The following is a 26,979-nucleotide window of genomic DNA, read 5'->3' as shown; positions in this document are numbered from 1 at the left end:
GTGTCCCATCTTTGGGGGACTTGCTGTGGGAACTGCCTCCCAGGAGCTGCTGCTCTGACTTCTAGCCTTTGACCCATCATCCTATGTTAAAAAAATTCATTTACATGTGGAAAACTGCCTGAATCCCACTGGCACCAAGTTCATTTTACACTGGTTGTGACACTTTTTTCCATATATCTCTCCCTGGGTTCTGGCTCACTCCCTTCCTTCCTTTTTAATTTCACCCCCCCCCCCCACACACACATTTTAATTTCTGCCTTGCTTCTGACAGATTGGCTCATCTCTGGCACTCAGGCCTTGACTTGTCTTTCATGCAGTGCTTCCTGCAGCCGGGTGCCTCGGAGCAAATTCAGGAGCTGCCTGGCATTCCTTCGCTCCAAGTTTGTCCCCTTGCCTTCCAGAGGACCTTGAAAATAATTAAGCAAAGTCTGTTTACTCGAGCTTTGTGCGGAAGCAGGTGAATTTCAGCTGTAATGAATAATCATCTCTGTGGAAACCCTAATCAACAGAATTTTTCTTTATCCTGGTGGAGGATGAGGCATTTGGCTGGGTAATAAACATAACATTAGTGAGAAATCACTCACTGGTTATCCCTGTGGGTAATGCATGCAAAAGAAATGAGCTGCACAACAAAATTGCTTCCCGTGCATCATGCAAAGAAAACCCAGGGATGCAGAGGTGCTAAAGCAGGGGTGAGATGGGGTTGATGAAGTTGTTTCCAAAAAAACCTTTCTTCTGGCCTTATGACACGGTTACCCTGAAACCATCAGAACACAGAATTTTCCTTGTGCAAGTCCCCTTTGTTTTGTTCTGACAGAAGGAAATTTCTTTTCTTTAGGTGAAACTTGGAACCTGTAACACCCCCAAGCCAAGCTTCTTTGACTTTGAGGGAAAGCAGAAATGGTAAGAGGAAGTCCTTGTCATTCCTAGCAATTCTGGCTCTGCTTTTTGTTCCATCTTGTCTCATTTGTAGACAAATTATGGACCTAGGGGAGTTTAAAAGCCTTTTTTTAACAAGGAAATGTTTGCTGCTATGCCTGATACAGATGTGAAATACCAGAATCTGTCTTCATCAAGAACTGGCATGCAATACAGCAAAAATGTGAGAACAGCTGCAGCTCTGTGAACACAGACCGTGTTCCAGCCTGGATCAGGATCCCCTGAAAGATCCTTTCACAACAGAGCTGCACTGACAGTGGCCATTCATGGCCTCAGAGAAACGTTGACCATTTCAAGCTGAATGAAAGATGGCTTTGCATGCCCTGAAAGGATTTTGATGAATCCGTTTGCTGTGTTCAGCTGATGTCACCATAAAGACACCTTGTGCTGTATCTGAGGGGCTCACTGATGTTTTGCTGTTGCTCCTAGGGAGGCTTGGAAAGCCCTGGGAGATACCAGCCCTCACCAAGCTATGCAGGAGTACATCGCTGCAGTGAAAAAACTCGACCCCAGTTGGAATCCACAGGTAGGAAACGTGGAATTACCATTCAGAAAACCAACCAGCATTTGTCTTTGTGAAGCTGACAATGGTTCAGCTTCTCACAGGCTTTAATTGCTGCATGGCAAACTTCATTTTGAGCAGATTAAAGTCTAAATTTTTTTCTAAAATCTCCTTTTGTTGTGACTGAAGCATGAAGAACCATCTCTTTCATTCATAATGATCTTCATTACAGCCAGTGCATGCACAGGCTTGGTTTGGCTGTAGTGATCTAATTTATTTTGCTCTTATTGGTTCATGCTGTATTTAGCATGTAAAGATACTTTTTATCCTTTTCTCATCCTTCTCTTTTCAACTACATCTTTAAATGTTGATCAATAGAAAGCAATCTCCATGAAAGTGACATGAACTGAATGATCAATTCTAAAAATGTTTCCTTTTTGTTTCCATGCAGCAAATTACCAAATCTGATTATGATTAGGTACTCCAACATAACAAGTCTGTATCTGTGTGTTATGGGGAGACTGTACACTGTCATTTTAATTAATTTGTCTTTCATCTACCAGGTTTATTACTTGATTGAATCCTTAAGGATATCTCCTGTTTATAGACTGACTTTTATACCATTTTTAAAGAGGATTGCTCTTTAGAAAAAGTATAGCCTTTGGAAATAGAGTGGAGATATTTCAGTAATAGTAAAATGCCGAAGGCATGATAATTTCTTCTCTTGATAGGAAATTTGTTCTTCTATATTCCCGTGCTTTGGAAGCAAAATCTTGTGTGGGCACAATCTTATGAATCAAGAATTTGATTTTGAGTTGTCTTCTGATGCTGTTCTTGCGGTTTAAGGTTAATTTTTTTTTTTTCTTCACTAGTTCATGTCATTCATAGTGTTTTTGCAGCAAAGAAAGGCTGTCATTTATAAAAAATCCTTTTCAATGCCCTTGGAGAAAATAGTTTTATGTGCTGTGCAGTTAGCCAAAGTTGGCTGCTTGCTGGGTAAATTCTTGTCCAGGCTAAAATTCTCATACAGAAATAAAGTAATTTGTAAAAATCCTAACTGAAGTAAGTTTCAAGTGAAACACATGAATATTAATTAAAAAACAAACAAACAAACAAACAAAACCCCTAAATACTCAGTGCTTTCCTGAGCAAATTTTTTAGCATGGTGACACATTTAGTTTTTTCGGTATTCCCTTCACTTCCTTGCCTCAGAGAAATCCTTACTGTCAGAGCTGTGAGCTTCAGGTTACAAAAGTGTCAGCCAGGAAAGGGGAGTAACATGTTTTTACAAAAAAAATATAAACAAATATTTTAAAGAACCCATACAGCAAACACAGAAAGGTTGGCAGTGCTGTTCCTCCCCTCTTCCCCTAAGGTAAAGAGGGGAATTAGCAGAAAATGTAATTTAAAAGTCAGCATTGAAATAAAGGTGGCTTTGCTTTCTTCACAAGAATTCACCTGTCCTTCTTATTACATCATCCTTTTAATTCCACTTTTACAGGACCAAAATGCTCTCAGTCCTCTCTCGTGCTCCTCTCCTGTTTGTCCTTCTCCCCACCAAATCCACGTTCTGGAGCCACGAGAGGGAGCTCTGTTCTTTAAAATGATGGAGATGTATGTGTCAGAGGATGGAGATAAAACAGCTACTTTAGTCTTCAAATTTCAAATTGGATTTATAGAAAAGAGCTGTGGGTACATTACAAGGTGCTTCATCACTGTCATTGTGTCTCTTTTACATGCTCATCTGCTAGGTTCCTTCAGATTTTTCTTATGTACCATAGATTCTGAATGAAATACTCCAAATGCTTAGTTTAAAAGCAGTATAAAGTGCACATTACAAATTTCAAAAGTTTGGCTTTCATATCATTATGAATCATAAATAGTAATTACAGTACAAAAATGTTCAATTTCTTGTTGTGCATCCTCATGAATTTTGCTATTTAAAAGCTTTCTCAATGTTCCCAACTTACTTTTTCTTCAGCCTTTCATCTCACCCGTTAAAATTGTTATTTTGTGTTATTTTAAATCCTCCTCAGTCTCCTTTTTCATATATTTGCAAAAGGGCTTTATTATCTTGATCCTTCAGTAAAATTTTAAGCTTAAAACCACTTATTTTTTTCATAGGTTCATTTTTTCCTCAGCAGATTTGCTGCTGTTCTGCAACCTTCAGGCTGTCAGTGTTTTGGTTAACAAATAGAATGGAACTAAATGCAGTATTTCTTATGCAGTCCAAGTAGATCCACTTCTTCATTCCTTTTTCTTGTTTCTCCATTGATTCATTCTTCCATATTGAAGTTTCTTCATTAGTACACTTCCAGCATCAGATTTGCCTGCTTTAATTTAGTATCTTTGTTATGGATGGGAAAAAAACCCTGAAGTAAAAGGGTTCTCATTCAGGAGGACTGCCCTGAATTTGTGTCCAGAAGCAATGAGAACTCTTAACAGCAGCCCAGATCTCACCTGCTGCTTCCTATTCCTGTGCTGACTTTGGAGTACCCACACTTCATGAGGAGACAGCTGCTCTCTGAAGCTTGTGTGCCATTTTTTTACTGTATCTGCTTGGCTATTTCCAAGGTGGTTTAGTTTCTTTTTCACCTTTGCTGCCTGCAGGTTGTCTCATTGTCCTGCCTAATCTTCTCTTTCAGAGCTTTGTTTAAAATCTGGGAAGAAATTATCATGTTACACTTACTTTCAGCAATTTTATTGGCTAGAAAATGTTTTAAATTAACAGGTAACCTCGAGGATATTTGAGGTGAGGTCCATTGTCTTTACATCCATGAAGCCACGGGAGTGTCATGGCTGTGTTGGTCTAGAACAATCACAATTGCCTTTCAGGATGTTCTGCAGTTCAGCCCTTCTGTGTGGCATGGTCTTACTACGTGTTGTGGGTTGTTTTGCTCCTTTTCCCAAGAACAGCTGTTAGGAGGTGGTCAGGAATATTCTTTTCCATGCTGTCTCCATTCTCCTCTTGATGCAGTCTTCCTTCGTCATCTTCTACCTTTTAGCACATCTTTTGTTTCTTGTGAGTCATTCCTTTCAGTCTGAAGTTCCAGGCAGTGGAAAGGTAATTGCTTGGACCAGCTCAGCTCTATTTGCATATTTCAGAGACATCACCTGTCCTTCAAGCCTATTCACTCTTCCTCCAGAACAGAGAATAATTTATGAAGCCATTCTTTTGCATTCTCCAGCCTGAAACAGAAACATTTCATGCCGTCAACACCTCCCACTGCTTCGGGTCCTTTACAAAGGAAGATGTGTCCCGGCTGCTTCTCTTCTCCTATGTTCACCTGTCCTCTTCCTGCTTTACTGGCAGCAAATGACAATTGCTTTTGGTGGCTTTGGCTGGTGTGAGCGTGGTGGTGACACTCACCTGTCCTCCCTGCCAGCCACCGCGTGCGTGTCCCTCTGGCTCTGCGCTCCCACTGCCGTGGTGCTGTTCTGCAGCCTCAGCAGTGGGCTCAGGGGTTTGGGGAATGTCACCTTCAGATGATGGGTGTCACCTTCATGCTGTCACTTTGTTCTCATGTGCATCGCTGCACAATCGGGCACTTCAGTACTTCCAGATTTTGAGAATAGTAGCGTCTGTTTGCAGTCCCCCACACATTCCCAAATTCTCATCTCTCTTGTGTATTGGATATCACAAATCCCCACTGGCTTCAAGTTTTTCAAACCCAAAGAAGCCGAAGCAGGCCAGCACTTCCTTTCTTAGCAGCATTGAACACGTCCCTTCCACCGAAATCCTGTCGCAGGGGCCGTGGGTGGAGGTGTGACACGACACTGCAGGGGTGGCCGGGAGCTGTTATTGATCCATTCTTGTAACGAGATGGTTATATGGCACAGCTCAAACAATAAAAATAAATAATAAAAAAAGCATCCAGATTTGCTCAGCACATTTAGCCTTCCATTTGCTGATTGCAATTTTGGCATCGCTCGCTTCGAAATATTTCCTTTTCCTATTTCGTATATTGCGTATTTACCAGTTGGAATCTGAACAGTTTGTCACTACTAACTTCAGTGGCATCCTTTCCCAAACACTCACACGCCTCTTCCTGTTTGCTTTGAGTGCTGAAACTCACAGGAGGACTTAAAGATTTTCTATTTATATATCAAAGTTTAAGAAGTTGGCATTTTAACTTGTTTGACTCGGCTTCACCAATAATGCAGTTAGTAGAATTTCTGCTGTGTAATGAGGAAAGTTGGAGATCAGGAATCTGAAGAGCAGAGATTTCTCTCTAAGGGAAAGAGAGCTCATGAAACAGAAAACAAACTTCAGAGTGAATAAAATAGCAAATGAACAATTGCTGCAGGCTCAGAGCAGTCCAGTAAGCTGGAAAACCTTTGGGAATAAAACAAATGGATTTGTCCATTGGGTGTTTTTACAGGAAGTACTGCAGGGGGCAATATTTGATAAGGTGGGTGGCCAGGTACCCTGTGCCCAGGGCTGGGCTCCATCCCTTCTGGTGAAATAGCCTTTCTCTGTCACATTTATATGCAATAAGCAAGTTGAAACTAAAATGTGGGAAAGAGAATTTGCAGTTCAGGAATACAGTGAAAAGCAGGAGAAACAGAGAAAACAATTCCCTGATTTGCAGAAGAGCTGAGGTCTATGTGTGCTTTTGGCAGGTTGCACCAGGCGTTAACTGAATTATTTTAATAATTGATTTAAATTAATGAGCCTCTTGTATTTAAGTAAGCTCTCCAAGGCAGCTTAGAATCTCTGTAGTGCAGGATCTCCAAGAGAACTGAAAAATTTCTGTAATGACTCAAATACAAACTCTGTTTCCAATGACATAAAAAAACATTCGGAAATCAAAACTTGAATTCTTCTTAAATTTGGATTCATTGCTCAAGTCTGCCCTGTTGATATCTGGAACAAGAAGCTTTGATCTTTTGCAGCTTACAGGTTTTATGTCTGGTCAACTTCTAAGAATTAGATTAGTGGCTGGTAAACGCAGTTTCAGGCTGAAATATCTGGATTTCTTGGTTAGTTCTGCAGGCGGAATTTCTTCTGGAAATTAAGAAATGCATTGGAAAAACTGTTGTCTGTAAACAAAATGAGTGCACCCATCGTGTTTTCCTGTTTGGTCTATCAAACAGATGTCTCCCTTGATAATCTGGCCCAGCAGCCACTGTTTGTGCTTGGGAAAGAGCAGCAGAGTGGTGTGGGCAGGATTACAAGGGGGATGGGGAGAGCAGGAGGGAAGGGACCTGTTTGGGTCTCTGTCTGCCTGTCACCAGCAGCAGTGAGCTCAGATACCTGCTTTGTTTGGGGAAATATCTCAATTTATGGCTTGCTGTGCTACGAGGTCAAAAACTTTGAAAAATAGCGACTTTATTTCTTTTGTAGTATAAAAGCAATTTAATTGCATCGTGTAAAGTGGGCACTAATCAAATTATGGCTGTGCTCCCTAAAGCTTGCTGTCCTGTGCTAATGCAGCACGCTGGGAAGAGGAGCTGTGGAACAGTGCTGCAGGAGCTTTGCTCTGCACATTTCTTTGTATGGATCCTGCTGTGGCACTTGATCCTTAGGGAATATCATATCTGACTTTTTGTTTGTTTTTTTTTTTTTTTTTACCCAAATGTTGTTAATAACAATAACAATAATTTCTAACAAAATATGGAAAACAAAGATCACTGTTTGCTCTACTTCTTTTTTTGAAAGCTCTTATTTCAGTGCTGACCACATTGGAAGAAGCATATGACTGAAACAATTTGTAAACTCTAATCAAGCTCTTCCCCTTTGAAAACAATACAGAACAAAGCCAAACCATCAGACCTTTTATTTTATTATTATTCTTTTAGCAGAAAATGAAGCACTAGAAATTAAGATTAAAACCAGAAAATTGATCCACCCCAGTCTTCTGGCTTTGGGGCGTGTAAGACTGCAGTGTCCTCTGGTTTTAGACAAACTGTTGAGTTGGTTTTTTGTGAACTACATTGGGGTATGTGATAGTTTTTGAGGATTGTATATCTTGAGAAGGTTTAGATGTTAACACACAGAGGGATCCTTCTGCCATGCTGCCTTTTGCCAGCTGTATGAGGGACAGTCTCTAGCATGCAAGTGGAATTGGTGGAGGATGCAGTTATTTACTGTGCATGGCTCACAAAACCTTGCAGTTTGTGTATACTTCACTCCTACTTTTGACACTAGAGGTCTGACACCTTAATTTATCCAAGTTGGAAAAAAGGCATTTTATTATCTGCAAAATTAGATTTTAAGTGCTTTGCTTTTGGAGCATGCTTTCAGGACCAATTTTTCTTATTAGCAAGGTGATGTTTTGTAGTTCCTGTTGTGTCAGAAACTGAAGTACCACACTACAAACATGAACTAAATTTCCCCATTCTTACACAATTCAAGGTGGGTAGTGCTGTTTTGTTGCATCTCCTCATGAGGAGTGTGTGCTGATGCTTTAAGTCCCTGACACAGATCCTACTCACAAGAGCTGTCCATAGGTAATTTGCTGCCTTTCTGTCCCTGTCTTTGCAAGTAGCCAGCCAGGCATTGGGGTGCCATGCTCGTGGGGATGGGATTTTGCTTGTGGACAAGTTTGATCAATCACAGGGTTTTTTATCTCCTGCAGCCTTTTATTGTAGAGCACAAAACAAAATGCCAGACCCACACTGTTGTTTGGAATTGTGGCTCTGGCAAGCTGTGCAGAAGTGAAGAAGTTAAAATGAACAAGCATCTCATAGCAGAAATATAAACAGCTGGAATATGTGTCAGCCTCCTACCCCCTGGGAGTGTGTTGGATTGTTCTCTTTGATTTTACATCTCTGCAGAAATTTATGGTCTCGGCTCCTTTTATTTATGACATTCTGATCCTCGACCAAGCGATTGATTGAAATACAACAGTGCCAAGCTGCAAGTCTGTATTTCAGAGAGGCTGAAGTTTAGCAAGCAAACCAGCAATGCAGTCATGGATTGAAAGCTGCACTGAAATCCTGTACAGAGGTTGCCCACGTTTCTATGCCCCTAAGCTTCTTTAAAAGAGAGAATTATCATGGCAAGGGTTATGCTTCTTCTCTCTCCCTCCTTTTATGCTGCCTGTTCTTGCTGAAAATATACTGTGTGTTAAATATGCAATCTTACCAGCCCTCCAAGGGCTAACTTTGGCTTGCAGAGATGCTAGTCCTCATTTTCCCAGCTCAGATCCAGCAGTGTCGATGCACTCTGTTGTCAGTGTGCTGTGAGTACCATAATATATTCTCTTGCAGCTACAGTAGTGGATTTTGGGAATTCCAACCAAGAAACTGGGGGGGGATCACCATTAGTGATTTTGGTTAAATAGTAATATTTAAATATTTTTCTTTTGAATACATCACTGAATTAATTTTCACCATCTTGCACTGATTACAGAAATATTACAGAATATACTATTTGGGATGTATTCAGAAAAAAAAGAATAATTAGAGGTGTAGCTCTGCCTTGCTGAGTGTGCTGCTGCAGCAAAATGTGGCATCCCAGCATCATGATTCTTGGCTTGCAGGTGGATGAAGACACTGCATGCTAGCCAGATACAGAGGCAATTGAAAAAAAAAGAGCAAGTAAATGTATATAATATATAATCTCAATTATATTATATATAATCTCAAACTACTGGCATACAGTGATGGCAAGAGAGTGAGACAAAGCACTTTACTGTGTAACTTTCTGTGCAGCAGGGAATTTGTTTTGTTATCCCTGTAATCATTGTCCAGAAGTAACAGGTTCTGCTGTCTGCCTGCAGTCCCACAGCACCTGGCTCTTCTGTGATCCCATGGCTGTGGGATTGGAAGCATGGGATGCAGCTGAGCTCTGGGACCTTAAAACTTCACTGGAGCAATTGCTCTCCTGGCTGAGAAAGCATCTCAGTGTCAGGGACCTGATCACCAGATCCAGTGTCAGTTGCTGCAGATCCTCTGCTGAAGGTTGTTGCTTCTGTGACTGAGTTGACAGAAAATGGTTAAATACTGATATTTCCAGGGATCTTGACTTAAACTGAGATGGCAAGGTTGAATTTGTTACAATTTCAGACCAGAAGCTGAAACGACTGAGATGCAACCAGAGGTGCCCTCTGTCATTTCTGCCTTGAGGTGGCAGTTTCTGGCAAGGCAAGGAAGGTGTGTGAATGCCAGTGCAGTTTTCATTTGTTGCAGATTTTAGCAGCAATGCTGCTGCTCCTCAGCCACAAAAATGTGAACGATAAAAGCATTGAAAAGCTCATTTTTCTGAGGTAGCTGTGTGAGGCTGGAAGCAGGAAAGAGCAGTGTTGTGACATGAGAAGTGACTCCACCAGCCATCAAAACTTTCCTGTGAGGGTCATTTCTGTACTGAAAACTCTAAAACAAATCAGTGCATGATGCTTTTGGCAGTGCTAACATGACAAAACTGGGGGCTGGGAAAGCTGCAGGGTGGGCTTGGTGCAGAGGAGAGGTGTTGAACCAAGCAGGGAGCTGCCATGGCTTGGGGCAGAGAGCAGAGCCTCTGGTGGAACAGGAGGTTTGGAAGGGGAGGAAAAATAGATAGGAAATTGCAAGGTGAGGAGGACCAGGAGGGCAAGATCTGCTCTCTCTGCCCAGTTTTAGCTGGGGTTGGATCAAGGTGACCTTTGAGGTGCTCTCCTACCCAAAGCATTCTGTGTTTCTGTGATGATTCCTGCTGCCCAGGTTGTTTCCTAAGCAGCAGAGATCTGCACAGGATCCTTCCTGGAACCTGTGGATCCAAAGTTTCCCCGGAGTACCCAGAAACATGGAAAATCCTGGGTTTTGGGATAGCCAAGTGAGGTGGTGAGTGAGGGTGGGAGGAGCAGGGACTGACTCCTCTGCTTGTGGCACTTTGGACATTCCAGAGGGGGGCTTTGACTTGCTCTGCTGCTCTCTTGCTTGCTCTGCTCCTGAAACTCCTGCTCCTGTTTTTGCCAGCAACCCACCAGGCTGGGCAGGCAGCTTGACTGCTTTAAATTGGGAAGGACTCAACCTCTAATTACAAAAAAATCTGATTTTTCCGAGTCATTGAAGTTGTTGCAAGACTCTCAGCTTGCTGTGTCAGAGGCTCTTAAAAAATTCAGGAATTTGGGTAGAAACTGCAGGTTTATCTTACTGTGGAATATGTAATACATTGATGTTTAGGTGTGGAGCTGTAGACACTTGAGGGTCTGTGTACCCTGCTGCTTCACATGGCTGGGCAAAGGCTGGTTTAAAAGAGAGAGTGTGTTAATTAAAAATAGCATATGCTTTTGGGTAGGAGAAACCAGCTGTAATTGTTTTGTGTACAACATAAGCTATAGCATAAGTAAGCTGTTTCTTTAGTGAAAATACTGCTTTTTGAATTAGGAAAAGGTTAAGTGGCTATGTTTAGCTTGCTCTTTACAGGAAATATCAAGGAAGTATTGAGTGTAATTACTGGGGATTAAGATTTTGTTTGGATGTTAACTAACAGATTGGTTAATGTCATGTAAACGCTATTTGTCTCTTAAATTGGAAAAAGTTTTCCTTTAAAAGGACAGCTATTGTCTCCTGCTTGGATATTTGGACATTGTTGTACCAAATTACTCCTATTCTAAGGAAAGGTGGCACTCCTCAAAGGTCTCTGGAGCATCCTATAGGTACTTTGAGCTGAACTGACCAACACAAAGGCAGAGAAAGGCTCAGGCACTGCTCAGCACTAAGGGCTGCTGCTTCCAGATCCCTCTGGCTGAGCCTGCCAAGGGTTGCACTGTACATTTGGAAACCTCCTTGTTCCTGCTTGGGACCAGTGAAGATCTCTTCATTCTGCCATTTCTGTGCCTGCAGACCTCATAAATCCTCCCTTGCCTTCACGACCGAGATGTGCTGTGGGAAACAAATGTCCGTGGCACTGCTCTAGCAGCCTCAGAGCTGTTCCTTGCACCAGAGGGGATGTTGGCTTCTGCAGTGATGTCTGGTCCATTGTCACTGCAGAAAGCAGTGGATGGCTGCTGATGTCCTTTATTTATCAAAATTTAGGGTTGCCTTCAGTTTTCAGGCTTCAGAGCACCTGTTTCATCCCAAGCCATGGAGTTATTCAGTATTTCCAGCTTGGCTCTGAATATATTTCTTGTTCCTACAAATGTCTGTGTAAATCTCTATCTGTTATTAAGTTGACAAAACCAAAAACCCCCAACAATTACACTACAGGCTGTGTTTGTGTCTGTGGCTTGGTCCCCTTTGCTTGGGCATTCATGGATTTTCATACAGGTGATGGGACAGAAGGGATTGATTGCTCCAGGCCTGACCTGGTCTCCTTCTTTCTGGAAGGGTCCAAACAGCACCACTCACTTCACCCTTTGGGCTGCAGGCACTGGGAATATGCAAGTTTTGGCAGAGTTCATGAAAAGAATGTGAGGAAAGGAGCCTGCTGGTGGTCTTGTGCTTGCCACCTCCATGTCTGCTTTTCCTTTTTAAAAAAAGTGCTCTACAAACCAAAAACTGTGGGAAGCCACTGCTTTAGGGGTTTTTTTAAAGCATAGTATTTCCTTCCAAACATATGCTGAAATGTGTACAGTGAGTCATGAAATCACAGCTCCTAGCAAGCTTAAGACTTGCTCAAAATTTTGCATTTTCCATTTATTTCCCTTCCTCTGACTGTCTTTACTACTAATTTCCAACTGTGATTATGGTGCAGTTATTAATTAAGTCGTTATAGTTAAATGAGTAATCTGCAAAGCTTTGCTTTAGATCGCAGCACTGTTTAACTATGACATTACTTATAGTATGTTGGTTTTTATTTTTTTACTGTCATCTGGAAAATATTTTCCCTGTCTTAAATTATGTTTTTTAAAGGGAAATTCTGTGATGTGACTTAAAAGAACCAGAAAACTTTACGTAGACATTATTGGAATATTAACTAAACTGCCCCTTCGATATTTAAAACAAACAAAAAATATTTAAAATAAATAAATAAATAAATTTTAAAAACCACCTCAACCCCACCGTGCTGGCGTTTTTCAGGGGCAGTTTGCTCAGCTTGTTCAGATCCTCAGTGGGCTCTTGAAAAGGCTCCAGGTGCTGAGTCATGTGCACGCTGGGGCCGAGCTGCTGCTGGGAGCCAGGGAGGATTGTTGAGAGAGGAATATTAAAATATTCTGTTTATGACAGTCATTAATAGGGCTGGTGTGGAGGGTACGGCAGGCAGCCTTTTGTGAAAGGTGGCTTTGCAGAGGCTGTCCTCAGCCAGGAGGGATTTGTATCTTATTTGGCTGCTACTGCCTTCCAGCGCTCAGTAAAGAGTGAGAAATGCTGAGCTCATCTCTTAGTCAGGAAGGATTTGACGAATTTAAACAATGTCAAACAACGCCAATTTTATAAGTGGTTAAAGATATATTTCCTGTGGTAGCATCGCCTCCAAAGGGTTAATATTCCCTTCGCTCCCGCAGCAGGTAGTGAAGTTCAGCCGAGCTGTAAAGTCAGAAGGATACAGGTGGAAAATGCCTTTGGAAGAGAGCATTGTTTGTCCTCATTTCACGCCTCATTAGCCGCGCTGCCGGAGGAGCCTCCCGCTTTGTCCCGGGGTCAGGAGCCTCCCGCGGCGTGCGGGGACAAGGGACATCTCCTCCCCATCCCAGGGCTCTCATCTTCGGACCACCTGCGTTTGGGGTGGAGAGCACCCTCCTCCCCTTGGCTCTCCTGGCACTGGCCTTAACTAGCAGAGGAAAAGACGGCAGCAATTATGGCACACGCAATTAACGAGCTTCTAATCTCCAGCCTTGTGTGTAATTGCTGCTGTCAAATACAATTAGTCTCTGCCCAAGTTCCCTTCCCAGGGGGATGGCCAGGCCGTGGCACACGGGGAGAGGAGGGGGGCGACTGTCTGAAACTTCAGGAGAGTTTGCGTTTTCTTGTTGTCTCCCCAATAATCCTCGCTCTTCAAATAGAGAAATGTTGATCCGGAGCATTAGGGGAACATGGTGGCCAGCAGAGCAGGTCTGCTCTTGGATCTGAAGTGTTTTCTGTAAAATTTCTCACCTGAGGCTATACCAGCTTAATTACAATTCAATCAGCACATGTCAGGGGTCTACTGGTACCTTCCTGTGAGCCTGACAGCGCTCCAGCACTGGTACCTGTCCTGCCATAACAACAGACAGGAGTTCCTACACCTCCCAGGTGTAGCTGGGGGAGCTGAGACATGGGCCAGGGTTTCTCCTACCCCTGCCAAGCAGATCTCTGTGAGCATCCAGCAACTGCAGCTCCTCCAGACTTGGTGGCTCAGGACCCTTGGTTGCACTTCAAAGCCCTGCAGCATTTTGAAAGGCCATGACAGATCTTGGTGGCTACTGAAGACTGCCACATTCCTGCCAAGGAGAGTGTTTCACCGGTCTGCTGCTGTGTGTGTACCTTGCAGACAGGTACAGAGCAAGGTGATGTGTCCCTGTCCCCAGGGCTGGGTTCTGTGCCTGCCCATGCAAGAAAGCCAGGGAATGAGCCAGGCTGACACCTGGAGGAGCAGGTGAGCTGGAGAAAGGTGAATTGTGCACCACAAATGCAGAGTGGAATCTGCACTGTGCATTTGAGAAACACTTGAGAAGTTTGACTGGAGTAATTTTGTTAGGAGTATTCCTTGTCTGCATCCCACAAAGCTGGATACAGCTGCTGCTCTGGCTTCAGCTGCATCAGGCTCGGAGGAAGAGGAAAATAATACAATAAGCAGTGCAAACTTCTTCTATGCAGTGTGGAGGCTCAGGTGTGAGATCCTGATGCATCACTCTTGTTTAAGTTGTCTCACTTTTCTGTTTCCAAGGTGCCTGGTGCTGAAAAACCTCAGTCTTGACCATTTTAAGGCATTGGCCAGGATAACTTTGAAGATAAGTATTTTGATGAGATGAACCTTTTTTTGCTGATGGCTTTCTCTTCTTCTTAAATATGTATTTATGAGAAGTTATTTAAAGGTTTTGAGTGTGGAGAAAGGCCAGAGCGAGATGTGAGGGAATTGGGGGTGATAGATGTGCAGTGCAACACAGCCACGTGCCTTGCCAAATAGCTATTGCTGCTTTTGCTGGGTGTCTGGGCATGCAAAACCAGCCAGACATTTAACTCATGCCTGGGATCTAGCTCTTCTGTTAGCTGGAAATTATGGTCTTTCATTTTTTTACTGAAACTTGTGCTGTTCCTGCTGTTTTGTAGTATTTTTGTAGGACTTCTCTGTACCTTCCTTCTGTCAGAATTAGGAGTCCCTTGCCCTGCATGTAAATAGCCGTGTCCAGTTCCATCCCAGCTAATCGCTGAGAGTGAGTTCATTTGCATATCTATAGCTACTTCGGGCTCTCGAGCTTGAAGTGGGTCATTGGGAGGACCCATGAATTTGCCATCTTGTTAAATCTGTTGTAGCCTATTTTGTGTGGATTGGAACAAAGCTTGGGTGTGGAAATGAAAAACAATCCATCCCTGTCCTGTCTTCAGGGGTAGGGCACGAAGTGATCCACCAAACCAACCCCCATCAGGAAACTACTGCTTCTCCTCTTAAATGATAATTTTCATCCCACTCCCCAAAAATGCCAAGGGAAAAATGGATCATGTTGTGATCATGGGAGTTTTGTGACAAAACCCTCTCAAAGAAAATGTTTGTCTCTAATTGTTTTGCATTTCCATAATGCTAGTATGATAAAACCATCTTCTCTTTCTCCTTTATTTTTCAATCATGATTAGGCTTTAATGTTGTTAAAGCTTACAAGTGAGTTTGAGCCACTGTCTTGTTGAAGAGAAGATGGAGCTGAAATTTTCAGTGAGGCATTGGACAGGGTTTTTAATGTGTCTGTCATTATATGTTAACCTCTGAACTGGGACACGACGTCTGTTTTATGGCTGACAACAATTTAAAAGTATACATCTTGACATGGTGGATAAAGGAAGAAGGGGGAGTGGGGAAGAAAAAAAGAATTAATGATGTTAGCAAATATTAGTCCCTGTATTTCCATTCTGTTCCGAAAGTGGTTGTCAGGCTTTGAGGCTGCCTGGAGCAGCATTGCCAGTGACAGCCAGCCAGGATGCCATTGTCCCTTGGATCAAGCCGGGCTCTTATTGACAAATGCAGTGCGCTGAGGCAGGGACAGGGATGCTCCACTGTGTGTTCCTGGAGGAGTGTGGCTTTTCTCCTGGTATTCCTGGTGACATTGGAGAAGGATAGTTCTGGGCTTAGTGGAGTTCCTTGTGCCAGTCCCTGAGCCTGTCTGGAGTCAGGGGGGTAGAAGATGTCTCTTCAGGAGGACGTTTGCTGCCTGCTGAAGCCCACATTTGCCTGTGATTTATGCTGGTTTTGGCCAGCCAGACCCACCCACCAAAGTCACAGGAGCAGTGACTTTGACATCAGCCTTAATTGTAAACCAGCCAGAGTCAGTGGGCAAGGGGGAAACATGAGAAATTTCACTGTTTGAGGCATGTCTTACACTTCTCTATCATCTTGTTCCCTGTTTCTTATATGCCACTGCCTGTGCTTTGGCACACAAGTGCAGTCCTCCAAGGTGTCCTCACGTGCTGTCACAAATTTCTCATTATTCCCACAGTTTTTATCTGGCATGGAGCAATGTCTTTATGGAGTCCACAGCAATTTTGCCTTTCCTACAGCACCTCTTTTGCATGGTCCAACTGTGGATGCTCCTACTGTCATCTCCCTTAGATTCAGGTTCCAAATTATGGAAGCCCTGGATCATGCTATTCCTTAACTATTATTAGTTCCATGTGCATCTGCAGTGCTTCTGGACAGTGCTGCCAGCAGTGAAAGAAATGGAGCTGGCTTAATTGAGAGCCACATAGTTAATTATTAGTGCCTTTTTAACGGAGGAGACAGGAAATTTGCAGTGTCAGTTTTTAATTTCATTGTGGTTTGCGGGGTAATGTGACTTTAAACTCATGAGTCATTACCTGCATATAAGTAGCCCTAAAAGCTTTCTTTTGCTGTAAAAATTTCAAAAGATTTAAGAAGGAAAAGGGCATCTGCGTGTTACTGATCCCTTCAGCCAGGATGAGCAACAAATAAAAACACCAGTTTGTGTCAGTGCTGTCAGTAGCTGTGACGTGATTTGGAGGGAACTGCTGCTTCTTGCTCCCCTTTTGTGTCACTGAGTTTGGAACATCATGCTCAGATATTGCATGGAAGTTCTGGCAGGCTGGGCAGCAAGGATTTTGGAAGTGGGCAGATGAGCTCATGGATAGGCAGGTTGTCAAAGACAGCTGGAAAGAAACCAGTTTGTTTCTCTCTGCATTGAGAGGGACCAGTTTGTGTCTGCATTGAAACAAACCAGTTTGTATCTGCCTTGAGAGAAACTGGTTCGTGTCTGCATTGAAACAAACCAGTTTGTATCTATGCTGCCGCAGAATTAACTCTTTTGGGAAGCCTGGACACATTCCCCTTTGAAAGCTCCCTGAGGATGAATGGTGGAGCCTTGTCTCTGTCTTCATGGCTAAATACTGAGAAAACAGAATCTTTTCCTGGACCTTCTTCGTAAACTTGTTCTACGTATCAAGGACTGTGATGGAATAAGCTTGCTTCAACATTCATAAATTGAATATTGGATTACCTATTTCTGTGTGAAAGAGATGAGATAAAAGCTACTTGGACAAAGTAACTTGTATATAGATTAAAATCCAGAGAAGTTTTTGCCTGAGTGTTTTTGGGAGAGCCTTTATCACTAAGTTTCCCAATGACCTTATGTGTACTCAATCAACGTGATTAATCTTTGGTAGAAATGCATTCATTGTGCAAAGAAGGTGAACTTAATGTTAGAAATCTTTTTTTTTTTTTTTTTTTTTTAACAATTTCTGCCTCTAGAAAGATTAAATGTATTTTTTCAAATGTTTTTTCTGACTTGGGGGAAAAAAGCACTAACCAAGACCTAGAGTGGGAAGAGATAAAAGAATATAGATTAAAAATTTTTTGCAGTTTCTGACACTGATTGGATGCCCATCTCTGTATCAAACAGGATAGACTAATAGTAAGTATAGCTTCATTGTATAGGAATAACTCTTCTGTGCACTTTCAGGTGATCTGAAATTAATTTTATTTTATTAGTGAAATCGAAGTAATTGATGGACAGTAAGGTTCCCTGCTAAATAATTTTTTAAGAGGGGCACTGCACTGTTAAGACTCTGAAGCCCTTTGCCTTGAAGAAGGAGAACTTCATGTCACTTTCTACTCTAAATTAGAGAGAGCCTACTTGCCATGGAATAGTCTTCAAAGCCAATTTCCTTTCCTTTCCTTATAAAGAAGTTTGTCTGTGATATCTGCAAACCTAATGTTATGGGTTTGGGCTGGTACAGGAGAACTGAAAGGTGGAGCTGGGTTGGCTCAAGCTGGGCACAATGTAAAAGTGAATGTATTATAGGGAGCTAGTACATTGATTTAAAACAAAAGCAACCTGAGGAGCAGGAAGAAAGACAAAAGTATATTTTATGAAAAGAAAATCTACATCTTTCTAAGTAGAATTCTGATGGTACAGCAATGCTTTTGGTTGTAATGAAGGGATGAGATGGGATGGAGCACCTCTCCTATGAGGAAAGGCTGAGAGAACTGGGATTGTTCAGCTTGGACAAGAGAAAGCTGCAGGGTGATCTAATTGTGGCCTTCCAGTAGCTGAAGGGAACCTACAAGAAAGAGGCTGAAAGACTATTTACAATGGCTGGAGTGACAGGACAAGGGGGAATGACCTCAAATTGAAAGAGAGTAGGTTTAGATTAGATATCAGAAAAAAATTCTCTCCTGTTGTTGGGAAGGATGAAAGTTTGCCAAGGAAGTCTCACACATATGTATGCTTGGCAGAAAGATTTTTGCATGTAGAATCTGAAGAAGGAATAGAAATGAAAGCAAGTTTTGATATGGAAGAAAAGAATTGCTGAGCCAGTCTTAGTGGATAACCAAGGAGGCAAAGGGTATGTTAGTTAGAAGGGGTTTTTATGACTTAGAGCAAAGGATAAACCCACCTCAAACAAGATGTTTTTACCAAGCAGAAAGATAGCACAGGCAAACAAATCAGCAGATGTTGCAAGTAGAAAAAAGGTCTCAGAATTTTCCACTTCAAGAAAACTGAAAAACAACTTCTAGCTTAAACTGCAATGTACTAACTTTTAGTGATTGGGGAATAGTAGCATGAATATGGTAATTATAGTAGTTATGATAGGCTATAGATAAAAGTCAAGGTATAGATTGGTTCTACTGTGTTAAGATGCTCAGCAAAGAGAAGTATATAATGCATTTGTAACCTAAGCTAAGGGTCCCCAGGCCTGCCTGCAGCTGACAGCTGTAGGCACAGGCCGTGTCACCCATGACCCTGGACTGCTGTAACATCTTGGATACAATAAACTGCCTTTGGAAGAGCTGCCTGGAGTCCCACATCTCTCATTATGGCTCTTACACCTGTGGGGGTGGGCAGGCCCTGGCACAAGGTGCCCAGAGAAGCTGAGGCTGCCCCTGGATCCCTGGCAGTGTTCCAGGCCAGGCTGCATGGGGCTTGGAGCAACCTGGGATAGTGGGAGGTGTCCCTGCTCATGACAGGAGAGTGAAACTAATCACTCCAGGTTTTTGTAATTCTGTGTATTGCAGCTGCAGAGGAGCTGCAGGAGGCTGGCACTTTGCTCCTGATCTTTTTCACCCTAGGTGTGACACAGTGCCAGCACAGAAAGCCTCAGACTGTCCACTGGCAGCAGCAAGTTGCAATGAATGGGATGATTTTGTAAGGAATTGCTGCTGCAAACTCCAAACCAAAATACTTAATGCCATGGAAGAGCTGGGGTTTCTGGTTCCCTGTACCCCCTAATTGGGTCAGGCTTTCAGACAGCAGGCACTTACCCATGCTGAAAGTCTGGCATCAATGTAAAGTCAGGCAATTGAAGATCCCAGGCTGCAGGATGGTTTTTTGAAAAGGTAGGCCTGGGGCTCCATATCGATCAATCATTATTCTAATTGTTCATTTCTATTATGGTGGGAATCATTCAGAATCCTGGAGTTCCTGGGAGTAAATCATTTGGAAATGCTGCCCATTATAAAATTTAATTTTAAATCTATATTAAATAGATTTATAAAGGCAAGCTTTGCAATCTAGTAACAGAATATTATGCTGCCTCACAGAGGCTCAGCTTTTGGGTCCTGAGGGGCCAGGGCTGGGAATGAGAGTTGGGAATATCATGGGAGCCAGGATGCTGGACCAATCTTTCTTTCTCTTTCAGACACCAGAGAAGAGGGGAAAGGAAAGCAAAACTGTATTTGGAGGCCCAGTCATCAGCTCATTATATCAAGAAGAAGAAATAATCAGGTGATTATTTGTGCTGGAATTCAGATAAAAACTGTGTTTTTCTAATGTCGTTTTTTAAGCTTTTTTTTTTTTAATATTGCACAAGTGTGGTGGCAACTACAACAGGATAATAAATGACAGGAAAGAACTTTTCAGGTCCATAATCATTTAAATCAATATCTGCCTGTATCATTGCCAGGTACTAACCTTTCCCTAGCACAAGATGTGGGGGAAGGGCAAGGCTTCCCATTTTTCAGTTATATGGCTTTAAAAAAAAGGCAATATTGGATATTTTTAATAGAAAGCTATTCAGGCACTACCTTTTTCAAGTAGTTATTTCTTTACCAATGCATTCATTAGGGACTGTTCAGTGAAGGTTTTAGTGTTGGACAATGTTTGCCTTCAGGGACAGTTTGTGCCTTATATCAAATTAATTTTTTTCTAGGCTCTGCAGCTAGAAAAGCCAGCTCTGCATTTACTGAACTAGAGTGGATGCTACTTAAAACTGTCAAGGTGCAAGTAATAAGTGACATTAGCTGCTGAATAAGGACACCTGAATGGTTTTTGTTCGGTTTATTTTTTTGCTGTTCTAGGCTACTAATCATGGGTATAATATTAAACTCCAATACCTAAATGATTTTCTGGAGGAATTTTTAGAATACTGTATCATATTTTTAGTTAAAATGAGCAGTCAGAGAAGACTAAATTTTTGACAGTGTTTCCTGTCATGTAGTCACCCATTTACATGTGTATGATCCCATTTTTTAATGAATGTCTTGCATCTTTTTACATCCAGGAAGTGTGAACACTGATTTCTCAACATGCAGTCTCCAGCTGAGAACTTACCTAAAGAGTTAAGTTAAAACTCTAGCACAGCATTTCTTTGACTTGTTGTCACAAGGCAAGGAACAGAAATGTTGATCAGGTGGCTCCAAACGCTTTGCAAAGAGCTCAGGTAGGAATGGAGGCAGCTGTTGTGAGCAGGCAGGGTGGCAGATGTGTGCTTGGCAGTAATGCAGGCATTTCCCTCGGGATTGCAATCCACTTTGGAGTGGAGTGGAGGGGAGTACTTGGCCAGGAATAGCTTCCTCTCCTTGCATGGAGAGCCAGCACATCTTTGAGTTGTCCTGGCCCTTGAGCAGAGGTGGTCAGGTGTGACCTTGGTTTAACACACTGAGGAAAGGCACTTCTGCTGACCACCAGCTCCTTTTTTGTCCCTGCTCCATCAGTGCAGTCTCAGCCAATATCCTTGATCTCACAGCTTGACTTTGTGGCTTAAATCCTGTTCAAGCTCTCCTTTTAGGGGTAGAGCAAATCCCTACAGTGCTGTCAGAGTCTTGCTTATCCCAAGTGCTGCCTATGTCCTTTCTTGGGTTTGAAATACAGAATAATGTACAGAAAAACAGAGTTTGCTCTGGTTGACTTGACCAGCCATGAATCTTTTCATGTGTTTGTTTTTATTTCCAAGAGTACATCTGCAAATACATTTTTCCAAACATACCATGAGGAACATAGGTGCAGTTTGTTTAGCACAGCACAGCTGTCCTTACAAATGAGGCTGTAGGCAGATGCAGTCTCCCACATAGCTGGAATAGGGTGATTCTGCTAAGATTTGTTGAATGAAGTGTCCTGACTCTGCTGGCAGAGTGGAAACTCATGTGTCCATCAGCTCAATTTGACTGCCAGGCATCAGTGTCTTCCTTGCAAGACAGGAATGAGCAAGTGTCACCATCATCTATCCACAGAGCCAGACAGCTTCACATTTCCTGATTCTTTTGTCTACTCTTCATTCTCTTCCTGGAAGAGGGAATAAACATACAAGTATAGGCACACCTCTAGTGTGATAATTCCACTCATAAAAGCATAACCTTAAACAGCAAGATTGCTCTGGTACCAAACCTGCAAGCTGATAAACCAAAGAGGGAGTGGCTCTAAACAATAGGTTTGGTGTCCAGGTTTGTCTAGAGCAGGTATTGGTTCCATAGCTTTACAGAGGAAAGGTGACTTTTGTGAGGCTGTGAGTGGTTACTTAGAAAAACATAAGCTTAGCATTCCGTAATACTTCACAAAACAGAATGTTATAATAAAAACAAATAAGGCATTTTCTGTAGAGGAAGAACATGAAAAATTTTAAGGGGAAAGAAAACTGATTAGCTTGAGTCAAGATGAACTTTAACACATTGATAGCTCTGGGTAAGTCCTGTGCTGTCAGTTCAGAGGGTATGTGTGTGCTCCCTCAAAACTGCTATCTGAGAAAAGACACGTCAGTGCCAGACTCTTTTATTGACTGAGTGGGTCCAACAAGCTTGCAAAAATTTGAATAGAAATCAAACCACTTTAGTTTGTTTCCCAGCGCTATTGATAGCATAAGTATTTTCTTGTTACAGGATCACTAAAGAAGCCCAGAATAAGTGAGAAAGCCCCTTATTTTGTGTACTAAAAGCTAAAACTCGAGTCCTCATCAGCCCTGAGTCCTGACAGACTGCTGGAAGCAATTTCTCAGTAGGTATTACTCTGCCAAACACAGCCTACCATGTGCCCTTTAGGATTCTGCTGATCCAAAGGCAGGAAAAGGCTGCTGATTTATCTGGACCTCTGCTTGCACCAGGATAGAGTCAAGAATGCAGGTGCAGAGTTCTGAAGGGTCACCTAAGCAGGTTCACTTGTTTTATTCTTTACCAAAATCTTTTGAACAGTTTAAGTTTATCAAACTATTAAAGCCCTCCAAGCTGTTGCTGTGTAGTATGAAGAGGAGAGGTTTTGTTTTAAATAGAATAAACCCCTCGTTTGCCATCAGCAGTAGTTAACAACAAAGCAGCAGTGCCATTGATTTCAAACTGAGTGTCTAAAATTATGCCTAAATAATGCTTACATTCCTTTTGTGGAATGAAATGCTTGGGGTTTAGGACACATCTAAATGATGGACAAAGTGAAGTTACCATACTCTGTCCTAAAGTGGATCAGCAGTAGGAGGAACTCTGGTGGTGCCAGGGCCACTTTTTTTCCTTATCACTAATTATCTCAAATGTCTCTAATTGAGAACAAGATAGAAAAATGGTCAGTCTGGCTCACAGTACATTGCACTGATTCCAAATAAATCCAAGAGCATCCACAGAAACAGGTTATACCGATCTAATTAAATCAATTTAGAAAGAGATTCGGGTAAATCAGTGCAATTTGTGTGTTCATAGATCAGCCCTCAAATCAGGAGAAGGTCTCTTGAGCTAATGAGGCATAGCAGTTATTTACTTTGGGGTACTGGGCACTGGTCATCAATTAGGAGTCATTAATAAACCCTGGCAATAAAGAGCTCAAATACCCCCAGTGAGTAATGGGGAGCAGTTGCAGGATGTATTAGCATAGTGCTCTGCCTCTGGGTTTCTCTGCAAATCACTTATCTCCCCTCAGGCATTGCATAAAACTCCTGCATGCTGGTGTCTGATGATGGGACTTGGAGGTTCCCTTGGAAGGAAAAATTTAGAAATCATCAGTGATTTCAGGCTGGGTATAGTAGTGGTTTGGTTTTTTTTACTGCTTCATAAAGCTTTATGTCCCTTTTCTGGTCTTATTACCAGAACAAAGCAGTAGTAGTGGAGCTCTTTCATGATCAAAGCACTATAATTGGAGTTTCACAAACCTGGGACATGATCAGTGATCTGAGGTTGACTGATGTGTTACCAGTATAAATCTCATCCAAGACACAATCTGAGAGATATGCCAAAAATACCACAGCCTTGGAAATTCAGCTTTATTTTTCAGGGTTTTTTTAAGCCAGGGCAAGGGGTAGGCAGTTTATAAGTGTTTTCAGGAAACAAATACATTGATCTGGCAGGTGGAGAATGAGAAATAACATTGCCAAATGCCCGTGTCCCTTTCCACTTCCACTGGAGGAGCCCTCCTGCACTCTGCCACGAGCTGCTTCCTCAGGGCCTTGGCATGCCAGCATGGGAATGACACCTGCCAGTCAGCACAGAGGCCTCCCCGAGCCGTGTTTTACTTCTTCCATCCAGAGGGATGCCGAAAAACCCCTTTTCTGGTCAAAACTACCACCCTTCCCCAGACATTTGGGAGCAATCCCAACCATGAGTGGGGCAAACATTTAGGACGTGGGTGTGGAGCAGGCACCCCTGGTGTGCAGGACCTGCCTGCTGCCGTGCAATCCATCAGAATTGTATTAATCCCACTAACGCAGCCGCCATCTGGTCCCGCTGCCGGGCCGGCTCGTGCGAGCCCCCGTGATGGATGGCCTTGGGAATTGATTAGTTGTTGTGCGAGACAAATGAACTGTTTTGGCAGAAAATACCAGAGGTCGCTGCATGTGGTCAGGCACAAAGGCTGCTGAATTTTAAAGAGCTGCTTCCAGCATCCATTGCAAGGATGCTGCTTCAGAGCAGCGAAGGCTTTTGGGATGAGCCCAGTGCTCCAGAGCACAGTTGGGGTTTTGTTATCTCCTTCCAGCCCTGCTTTTGAGAACACCAGCACTGGAAATGAGTGTAAAGCTGCAGGGACGTGTGGCATCCGTGTTGGGAATTACGGGCTGGCGTTGTGTGTGTGGGTGGCTGCGCCACAGATGTGTCACTCACATAAGTGCTGGGCTGTGCAATCCCTGTGGAAGGGCTTTCCTGGTTCTGTGGAGCCCACGGTGTCATCAAGCAAAACACTTGCAGGTCCTGGCAGCTGGGACTTGGGGTTTTTTCAGGTCCATGTTCCTCCTGGTGATGTTCAGCAGACGAATCTTTTGACTTTAAGATGATTGCCAAGTTTATTGCTTCCCTCCTTTTTACTGTCCCGGGAGCAGTGACCTTTGGGGCTTTGCTTTGTTGTGCAAAGGGCTCAGGCCTGCCTTCCCTCTGGAGAGCCCATCCTTCTGTGGTTGCTCCCACTGGGCATTTTTCCAGCCGCCTCCTGTGCGGTGCTGCGCCGAGCGCGTGCGGTGGGTGGGGAATTGGATGACACATGTCCCGCCATGTCCCGGCGGCTGTCCAAGGGATGGCACACGAGTGTGCCGGCAAGTGGGCAACACTTCCCTCGGGACAGCCTGCCGGCTCAAAATAAACTTGAGTTATGGATTTATTCAACTTGTAAAACCTCAGCTGGCATAAATAATTGAGAAAGCAAAGGTTTGTCTGTGGAGCGTACCTCAGGGACCTGCTCCTGCCTCCCTCCCTCCCACCACCCTTTCTTATGAAAATGATCCCAGTTGCACTGATAGATAATAACAACACCAAGCAATTAAAAGCTATGGGTGGCTGGAGAGAGGAGAAAAGGTTCAGTTAATGAGCTTTTCCTCTTCCTGTGCCCAGGAGAGCCTCCGAAGTGACGAGGCGATTAAAGCGAAGAGATAATTATAGATTATGTGAAAATGGGTCCCTTGGGGGGCCGAGGGCCCTGCCATAAACAGCGAGTGTTGCGAGCGCCTCTCGCTCCCCGCGCACGTCCCGTTCCGCTCCGCCGCCGTGCCGCTCCTTCGGCAGCGCCGTGCCAAGCGCGCGGGCAAAGCCACCTGTTAGCGGCACCCGGGGCCACTCCACTGCAAATCCACTGGGATGTGCCTTGGACCAGCCTCAGGAAAACGGGACAGCATGCCCAGAGTAGAGGCTGGTCTCAGTCCTCTGCCCTGAGCCTTGCGCTGGAGGTAACCTGCGGAGGGGGAGGAAGGGGACGGCAAACCTGGAGCGTATTCTCTGTACAAGGGTAAAATAATGGGAATTTCAAATCTCTTCTTTGCCCTTTTCAGTGACAGCCTTGGTGCTGTTTGGAAAGCAAGGAGTTTTACAGTACTCCAAATAAGAAGGAAATGATCAGCTGGCAGTAGATCTTTTCCATGAGCTGTTTTAAACCTGTTGGTACAACACATGTGTTTTGCACAGCCTATGGAGAAAGCTTGTAAAGCCTTCTAAGCCTGGGGAGAGATGACTTGGTTTAAGTTCTTCCAAATCCTTTTATTCAAGGATGGAAAAAGCTGCCCATGTGTTATTTGCAGGCAACAGGTATGCTTCAACTCATCTTTAAATCAGAATTACTGTCTCTTACTGGGAATGGGGGAGAGCACAAGGAAATAGCTTTGGGGACCATCAGCAAGGGAGAAGAGAGACCCTCTGGCTGTCCTCAGAAAATAGATATAAAAACTCTACCTGCCTTTACTGACAGTCAGGTGCTTGCTGACTTGAAGACTTCTTTTTATCTCAACAATCTCACATGGAAAGAAAATTGCATCCAAGCCTTCCTTTTAGCTACAGGTTTTGCATTATTGTGCATATCTCCATTAGGTTGAGTTTCATGATGGTTCTCATCTGAAGATGTCCTGAATACTGTATTTTTTATTTAAATTTAGATTTTCCTGAAAATACTGATAGAAATGCAATGGGTTTTCTCCCCGATAACATGATCTAAGCATGTCTTTGCACTGTCCCTTCTGTATTTCTCAACTGTTTCTGTCTGGTTTTTGCCTGTTTCTACCACTTCTGGGCCCTGCTGCTGACTCTTACCAGTTTTATGAAGAGTACAAATTCCAGCTAGGAACAGGTCTGATAAAATCATTACATCCTTTTTCTTTTCCTGTACCTACTACAGTGGAGGTATTATTATATACACACTCACACACGTAAAATAAAGGAAGGCAAAAAACAGAGTTGCCAAGTTGTGTTTCAAGCTCTGTTTCTTATTTGTACTGTGTGGTTTTCAATGCAAAGTCAGCAAATAACAGTAACTTGTCATTATTCCATTCACACCATTCAAGAAGAATGTCTTCCCTAGTATTGGTCCCTCCAAAAATCTGGGTTTAACTCCTCTGAGCTCTTTCCTCAGTTTCCCGTCCTGGTTTTAGCTGGATCAGGTTGTTTTAAATGTCTGGAGTGCAGCTTCATATGATTACTTTATTTGTAGGTAAAATGTTCTCATTGTGACCAGAAAGGGCTTGTTTCTTTTTGTTAATATTTATAGAAAAGTTGGATATAATATATGCTTAATTTTTTTAAGGAGGGCATCAGGAGCAAAGGAATGGTTTAAAGATTGAGAAATAAATGCAGAGTAGAAGAACGAAATTTCCCGAAACCTTATCTTCGGGTGGGGAAATTGGTATTCTGGATTAATTGCATTGTGGACACTTCTGAAAGAAAAGTGGTTTTTTGGAATGGGGATATATAGAGCATTTGCAGAGTTGGTTATTCCAGAAAACTAAATCATATCCAAATAGCTGTGTCAGGTCATTTTCCCCTTACAGACAATAATATCCTCAGGAAAAGACATTAAAAGTTCTGTCTGGAGGCTGTGGTGGGAAAATGGGCTGGTTGTGGTGTGTCAGGGTTGCTGTGCTCTCTCTGCTGG

General features: G+C 42.9%; 1 protein-coding gene across 1 annotated transcript in view; it reads left to right on the top strand.

Annotated features, from left to right (window-relative positions):
* The window catches only part of ACBD6 (acyl-CoA binding domain containing 6), an 82,187-nt gene that overhangs the window by 5,797 nt on the left and 49,411 nt on the right, over nucleotides 1–26,979 (top strand). Inside the window, exons 2-4 of the mRNA XM_041420202.1 lie at nucleotides 839–903; nucleotides 1,369–1,465; nucleotides 19,589–19,674. Of these exons, the coding sequence (XP_041276136.1) occupies nucleotides 839–903; nucleotides 1,369–1,465; nucleotides 19,589–19,674 (248 nt within the window). The remainder of the gene's footprint in view (nucleotides 1–838; nucleotides 904–1,368; nucleotides 1,466–19,588; nucleotides 19,675–26,979) is intronic.

Source organism: Onychostruthus taczanowskii, unplaced genomic scaffold (assembly GCF_017590055.1).
Source record: "Onychostruthus taczanowskii isolate IOZ18803 unplaced genomic scaffold, ASM1759005v1 scaffold63, whole genome shotgun sequence".
NCBI lineage: Eukaryota > Metazoa > Chordata > Aves > Passeriformes > Passeridae > Onychostruthus > Onychostruthus taczanowskii.
Note: the sequence above shows the minus strand (reverse complement) of the source record. Positions and strands in the feature narration are given on the sequence as shown.